At 44.5% G+C, this 8,021-nt stretch overlaps 1 protein-coding gene across 2 annotated transcripts in view; it reads left to right on the forward strand.

The window, feature by feature from the left end:
* Positions 1-8,021, forward strand: part of LDLRAP1 (low density lipoprotein receptor adaptor protein 1) — a 31,108-nt gene that overhangs the window by 14,284 nt on the left and 8,803 nt on the right. For both annotated transcript variants that reach the window (XM_018558029.1, XM_018558028.1), the window contains exons 2-3: positions 5,522-5,664; positions 7,623-7,735. In XM_018558029.1, coding sequence (XP_018413531.1) covers positions 5,522-5,664; positions 7,623-7,735 — 256 coding nt within the window. The remainder of the gene's footprint in view (positions 1-5,521; positions 5,665-7,622; positions 7,736-8,021) is intronic.

Below are 8,021 nucleotides of genomic sequence, written 5' to 3' on the forward strand. Positions count from 1 at the left end.
TATTGAGATTGCAGTCCATCACAGGAGCAAGCTTGGAGCGGTGGAAGTAAAAAAGAAAACAAAAGTGTGGTGTGAATGAAAAGTGTAAAATTATACAGAAATGAATGCAGAATGGCACCGGCCATAGAGGACTACAAATCCCAGCAATAGTACATTATACAGCACAATGCAGAATACCACCAGCTATAGAGGAATACAACAAATCCCAGCAATAGTACATTATAGCTGGCGGTATTCTGCATTGCGCTGTATAATGTACTATTGCTGGGTTTTGTAGTCCTCTATAGCTAGTGATATTTGGCATTGCACCACGATATAATTCCTGGGATTTGTTGTACTCCTCTATAGCTGGTGGTATTCCGCTGTATAATGCATTATTGCTGGGATTTGTAGTCCTCTATACAGCGCAATGCAGAATACCACTAGCTTTAGAGTACAACAAATCCCAGCAATAGTACACTATACATACAGTGTGTAATGTATTGCTGGTATTTTGTATTCCTATGTATAATATACAGCACAATGTACCATCGGCTATAGAAGAATACAAATCCCAGCAATACATTATAGAGCACAATGTGTGGGAAAGTGCAGGCTTTCCTGAGCAGTCTTCCAGCAACTTGCTTCTGAGATCGGACCTGTCTATCGGCGGCTGTCATCCCCCCCCACACCTGCTCCTCTCTACTTCTCCCCGCGTCCCTGTGCCGATTGTGGATGTTGGCGGTTGGTGAACGTGAGGCGGGGGGGGGAGGTGGAGCGTGGGTGCGGGCGGATCTGGCAGCGGCGAACGTGAGATGGGGAGGGGGTGCGGTGCGCAGCGTGTGTGGAGCCGTGAACAGGGCCAACCAATCGGAAGCCGATTAATCGATTGAAAAAGTTGCCAACTTTTTCAATAATCGATTAGTTGTTGCAGCCCTACTAGCATGTGTTAAGGAACTGATACAGGGGTGTGGAATTGCTATCGCCCGACGCCCGGGACATGCAGTTTCGGGCGCCGGGCGAGTAGTTTTAAAGTGCATTCAGCCCGGCTCCGGACAAGCAGAGCTGAATGTACATTGTGGAGCCGCTCGTTTAATACAAGTGGTCTGATCAGACCACTTGTATTAATTTGAGCAGCGGCGATCGCTTCTGCCCGCACCCCCCGCCGTAGTTTTCGGGGCCGCCCGCTCTCCGGGGGACCCCGAAAACTAAGGCACAACGGCTCAGCCATAGAGCCGACGAAAAACGTCTGCTCTACGGGCTCTGTGTTCTCTGAGATGTGTTTTTTTTTTTTTTTTTTTTTTAAATTTCCACACCCCTGTGATTGTGTTGATCTCAATGGAGAAGTTGGGATGGGACATGAGGGGGAACATGTAAGGTGTGTGTGTGTGTTGCAAAGGTAGAATTACACTAACTATAATTGGATGTAAGTTGGCGTTCATTAAAGATGCTGAATGAAATGACTGACGTATATATGGCCAGTAAAGGGCACATCTGCATATGAAATGGCATCATAAAATTTAGCAGAGCAAGCAAGTAAACTGAAGTTGCCTACAATGAATATTAAGTGTTTCTGGTAATAACTCAACATACACCTACCCTTTTTTTTTTTTTTAAAAGGTTTAACTGCTTAAAAAAACCTTTGACAGGATTCATGTAGAAATGTGGATATCCTTTACCTTCCATAATTTAAAAAATCTGTCTTCAGGAATAAGCTGCTTATGTAAGATCAGACGGGGATATTGATTAGCCACAACAGCTGCGATTGCAGTAAGACCAGTGAAAGCAGTTTTCCCCTTCCATGCATAGTAAATATAATTGAGAAATGGTGTGTACATTTTTGTGTTTTTTCGTATTTCTTAGGCTCCATTCACAGGTAGCGACATACCTTTTGCAGCGGCCGGGACAGCGTGACTTTCGGGGCGACGGTAGCGCGACCTTCTGCGTCGGGCTCCATTAGAAAAAAGCAAAATCTGCCGAAAAAAGGGTCCTGTAGAAGCGACCGCGACATGGAGCTAAGACAGCTCCATTGAATATCATTAGCCGGCGAATTCTCACGATATCGCGCGGCAACAATGCGCAATATTGCGGCGGAAATCGCTACGTGTGAATGGGGCCTTAAAGCTGAACGCCAGAATTGTGGAAAAATTGACCTTTGCAGTGGTGGTCCCTTGTGCTTCAAGAGTTAAATGCTTAAAAGAACTATGGGGTGAGTGATTTATTTTTTTTCCCCATAGTTCTCTTAAGGGTCACAGGAGGACATATACTAGCATTCTCCAGTGACCCAAAGCTCATATCGCAAGCTACAGCTTGTGGTATACTGAGACTGCCGCAGCCGGGACGGATCCTGACATTACTGTCACGATCCAACCATCTGCATGAGGCAGAGCCAGCTGTGCCCTCCCCCCCCATCCATTCCTCCAGTCAGCACTGGAGGATTGGGAAGGGGGGAATCCCTGCAGGGAGCCATGACTGAAAGTCACGGCTCTCTGCAGGGACAGGATTGAGAAGTGAGCGACGGTATGTGTTCGCTCACTTCCCGATCTATTGAGCCGATGTGTGACAGTTTCATTGTCTCATGTCTGATCAAACTGAGGAGTGTGGGTTTTTTTTTTCCCCCACTCGCCTCATAGTTCACAAGTCTAGTTTTATAGAAGAATTCTTATTCTTTACTCCAGCGCTCTTCTCTGTGATGCCCTAGTTGTGGGCAGTGCCATTGGCCCTGCATTAAGGCCTCATTCACACTGCTGCACGTGTACGTGCGTATTGTACCATATGCAAATAAATGGCTCCATACACATAGCCGTGTATGGAGCCGTATATATGCACAAAAACAGAATGGAACAGATGCGTCTGGGCAGTGTATTGCTGCGCGTACAGCACGTTTAAAATTCCATTACGAATGATTCATTCTGGGATTGCATATACGCACGTACATGCGTGCATATATGCAATTTTGCTCTTGCGTTGTGTGTGAATTGGGCCTTTAACGTGATGACATCTGCATCATTGCCGTTCAGAGCACCGCTCCGGTCTGTATCTGCTCCTGGAACGCGCTTGGTGTGAACAAGGCCTTCACACCAAATGCAGACCAGGTCTGCATGAGTTTCTGCACACGCAGTGCAGTGGATTGTGCCGCGTTTTTGATGCGTTCTGGGCCATTTTTGGTGTTTGCATGTGTTCCAGAGCGTTTACAGAGCAGGTAAAATGGGGCCTGCTGCAGTTTTTTTTTTTTTTTTACCTGCTCTGTAACTGAACGCTGTGGTGTGAACTGGAGCTAAAAATACAATTGGAATACACTGGGTGCAGTTTTGCTCCGGTCTGTAACTGCTCTGCTCCTGGAACGCGCTTGGTGTGAACAAGGCCTTGAAGAGGCCAGAGCAAGAAATTAGTATTTATTAGTATTAAACCTTTATTCCTCTCCCCCCACCCTACCCTTGCAAGCATTTAACCCTTGCAGAGGGGTTTTACAATCAAAGAGGAGGGGGGAAATGATACATGAGGAGGTAGCTGTGTGGGGATGACTTGTTTGAGAATGTGATGGTTGAGGAGGGATAGGCTTCCCTGAAGAGATGAGTCTTCAGGAAACGCCTAAAGACAGTCAGGGTGGGAGATAGACGGACAGGTTGGGGTAAAGAGTTCCAGAGGATGGGAGAGACTCTAGAGAAGTCCTGGAGGCGAGTATGGGAGGAGTTGACTAGGGAGCTGGAAAGCAGGAGGTCTAGGGAAGAGCGGAGTGGACGGTTAGGGTGATATTTTGAGACAAGGTCTGAGATATATCCGGGGGCAGAGTTGTGGATGGCTTTATAAGTGACTGTTAATATTTTGAATTTTATCCTCTGGGCGAGTGGAAGCCAGTGCAGGGATTGGCAGAGGGGGCTTGCAGACACTGAGCGGTTGGTCAAGTGGATGAGTCTGGCAGCTGTATTCATGATAGACTGAAGGGGGGATATCCTGTGTAGTGGAAGGCCAATGAGGAGGGAGTTACAATAGTCAAGACGAGAGATAACAAGTGAATGTATGACTAGTTTTGCGGTGTCATTGGTGAGGAAGGGGCGGCAGGATTTGGATAGTGATTGGATGTGGGGAAGAAAGGAGGTCTGAGTCAAGGATGACACCTAGGACCTTGGAGGAGGGGTGCATAGTTGTGTTATCAATCTCAACTGAAATGTTGGGAAGGTGCACGGGCAGGAGGAAATATCATGAGCTCAGTTTTTGAAAGATTGAGTTTTAAGAAATGTTGTGACATCCAAATTGATATGTCATTTAGTAGATTAGTGACACGAGAGGACACAGAGGGGGAGAGTTGTGGAGTGGAAAGATAAATTTGAGTCATCGGCATAGAGATGGTATTGGAAGCCGTGTGAGGTTATTAGTTGACCAAGGGAGGAGGTGTAGATAGAGAAGGGGTCCAAGGACAGAGCCTTGGGGGACCCCTACAGGAAGAGGAGGGGAGGAGTTAGAATTGTAGGTGAGGAGGAGAACCACGAGAGCAGAGTCTTGTAGGCCAAGCGAGTGGAGTTTTTTGAGGAGCAGCGGATGGTCAACAGTGTCAAAAGAAGCAGATAGGTCTAATAGTAAGAGTAAGGAATAGTGGCCTTTGTTTTTAGCGGTTATTAGGTCATTGGTGAGTTTTAGGAGGGATGTTTCGGTGGAATGTTGAGGGTGAAAGCCGGACTGAAAGGGTTCCAAAAGGTTATTAGCGAGGTGGCAACTCAGGCGGTTGTAGATAAGGCGTTCTAGTAGTTTAGAGGTGAATGGGAGTAAGGAGATAGGTCTGAAATTATTGAGGTTGGCAGGGTCCAGTGAAGGTTTTTTGGGTATTGGGGTGACTAGTGCATGTTTGAGAGGGGTAGGAAAGATTCCAGTAGAGAGTGAAAGATTGAAAAAGTGAGTAAGAGGGTGACCAAAGTAGTTTTGAGGGAACAGGGTTGAGGGAACAGGGTCCAGGGGGCAAGTGGTGAGGTGGGTGTCAGAGAGGAGCTTTGTAACTTCCTCTGGTGACAGGGTCAAAAGAGGAAAGTAACAAGTGTGAGGTAGGGTCTGGTACATTAATAGGGGCAGTTGATTGGACAGTGGCGATCTGATCCCGAATAGCATCTATTTTGTTTTTGAAATGAGTGGCAATGTCCTGGGCAGTGAGTGAGTTAGTGGGGGGTGGTGGAGGAGGCCATAGTAGAGACTTGACGGTAGAAAAGAGTTGACGTTGGTAACTATCGTAAGTATAGTAACCCCTTCACGACCAGAGGTCAATAAAACCTTGATGCCTGCACCAAATTTGGCATCTTGACTTTGCATCACATCTTGTGACAGGCACTCTTGCCTACATGAAGTAAAATCTGCACAAACTTAAGAGACGCTGGTTACTATGGGACAGCTGGTCCACATTTATCAACTTTTTAGGTTTACCCTGCTATTATAAGCTGACGAATTTGGAGAAGAAATGCAATTTCAGTTACTTTAAAGTTTTTGCTCCAACTTTTAATGTTTTTTTCTTTGATGCATTTTACATGCTCAGCTTTTTTTTTCTTTTGTCTTTTAGAGCTTCTAGAAAACTGGACAGATACCAGAGAAACATTGTTGGAAGGAATGTTATTTCATCTCAAGTATTTGGGCATGACCTTGGTAGAACAACCAAAAGGGGAAGAATTATCAGCAGCTGCGGTGAAGAGGATTGTAGCAACAGTACGTGTAGTATTTCCAAATCACAATTTCTACCCAAAACTTCCCTTGCCCTCCTGTGTTTAACAGTCATTGCAAGATGCTGTTCCAGCCACACATTTTGTAATCCAAGACCTTGGTTTGCTGACATCCTTTCTGTTTTGCGTCTCAGAAACTGAACAAACGTGGGAGTACTTAAACATGACGTACTATTACATAGTTTACAGCATGGTGAATGTTGGTATTTTCCAAGCTATTTTGGTTATAGATGCATCTTAAATTTTGGAAAGGGTGAGGCAGAATTACAATTCCTGCCAGGTTTTGCTGACATCAGAGGCTCTGTTGGAGAGATTCCTTCACCTCCTGTCTGGTAAAAATGTGGTCCCCAGGACAGGAAGTGGATGCTAGAGCAATTTTAAATATCCAATAGCAGGCTGGCTATTGCTTCCAGCAATGAAGTAAAAAAAAATAAATAAAAGTTTTAAAAAAATAAACTAAAATTAACAAAATAAAGTTAAATAAATAAAAAGTAAAAATCTAAAATACAAAAAAAGTTTTAGTTAAATAAACTAAAATTAAAAATCCCACATAAAATTAAAGGCCCCAGCCCCTGCGAACACACGCATTTAAAAAAAAAACATTGACATAAAATAAAATAAACAAATTTTTTTTTTTCCCAATACTCACCTGATCCCTGGATCCACCGACAAGTGCAGCCTCCAGTCTCGCATGGTGTCAGAAGCTGCATACAGCGAGTGCTGGTTACTACTTAAACGGCGCGCGCTGTGTGCAGCTTCTGAGAAGATACGCGTTTTACAGTAGCATGTATTAATCACAGGGAAGCAAGTGATTAACGCACACCATAAGTGTGAAAGGGCCCTTTAGGGGACAACCAGTGTAAGGGGCACCTATGGGAACAAGTAATAGTTGTGCCTTGTTGCATTAGTTCCCCCCCCATTGATGTCCCCTTACATTCAGCGGGGCACTCTGGGGGCAACCAATGTAAGGGGGCTTGAGGGGACATTGACAGTTAACCTTCTACGAGCACAGGTCCAATTCAACTGAGCAGCAGAATGAGACGCAACAAGGTCTATAAAAGGGGTCACAAAGTCTGCATTCATACCAGATTCAGTGCACTGTGCCCAAAGAACTTAATGAAATGTCACTTGTGACATTTCAATAAAGTTTTAACAAAAGAAAACTGTGCTGCGCCTATGTTGTAGCACAGCTGCTGCTTTGAATGCAGCCTGAATGGCACTGTGGTCAAGACGAGATCAAGTAACTGTTCTGTCTGGGCTGCATTTCGGACTTCTGCTGGAAGAACTTTACTCACTAGATCTCCTTGAATTTTAATCCAATACCCCTGATACTCCAATCATTCTAGCACTGGGCAAATACTAGGAGCCTGGTTGCTTAAAAATTACAGCTGGTGCCTAACTTTTTTGAGGTTTTTCCTCTAGTTGTCAATGGGGTTGGCTCCTAAATAGGTCATTAATGGAGGATCTGTCCCCCACTTTGATGGTTTTACTAGACCAGGAAGCGAGGGGAAAATCACAGCAGAGACCCAGCTGACTAAGGTTCTAGCCCCCTCAATGGGGGGGGGGGCATTGTACTGAAGTATTTTTTATTTTGCTTGTGCCACTGTTCATTTACCCTTCCTGTCTGGTGGAGATGTCACAGGATTGAAAGTGTGGCGGAGGGAAGGAGTGCTTTCCAATACAGCCACACATGACTGTAAAAACTTTGATCTAAAGGTTCTAAATCTTCTCACTCCATCCAAGAAAAAAAGTTTAGGTTTAAAGCTGGACTCATGTTAACTGTATCCTTATTTACATGTCTCTTTGCAAATGGTGTACTCCAAACAAATATTCATAGTTGGCTGTAGCTATACATGTGAACGGTAAAGAGGATTTTCTTTGTCTTATAGGGCTGGTGTCCTTCCTTCTATCCTAGTAAATTCAAATGTTCTACTTTTAATTTAGGCCAAAGCAAGTGGGAAGAAGCTACAGAAGGTTCTTCTAAAAGTTACTCCCAGAGGAATAATTCTTTATGATAGTGTCACAAACCAACTCATTGAGAATGTGTCAATTTACAGGTGAGAAATGGCACTGTGTGTATCTTGCATCCCCCAGTTCCCTTTTTATTTAGGAATTCACATGGGTCTTTAGTCACTCTGCCCCTATTGTGTTGAAATACTTGGGAGTGGTTTCTTCTTTTTTTTTTTTCTATACAGCTTTAATATGATTGGCACTCTGAACACAAGCAGGGGAATGTGTAGTACATTGTCAGTATCAAGGCCTTAGTCGGCTCCTTTCCTTGGAGGATTTGCAGCTGTTACTAAGTATTTTGCTTACATAATTATCTAGTTTCATATGGTAGAT

This window comes from Nanorana parkeri, unplaced genomic scaffold, assembly GCF_000935625.1.
Source record: "Nanorana parkeri isolate BGI_ZX_2015 unplaced genomic scaffold, ASM93562v1 scaffold316, whole genome shotgun sequence".
NCBI classification, from domain to species: domain Eukaryota; kingdom Metazoa; phylum Chordata; class Amphibia; order Anura; family Dicroglossidae; genus Nanorana; species Nanorana parkeri.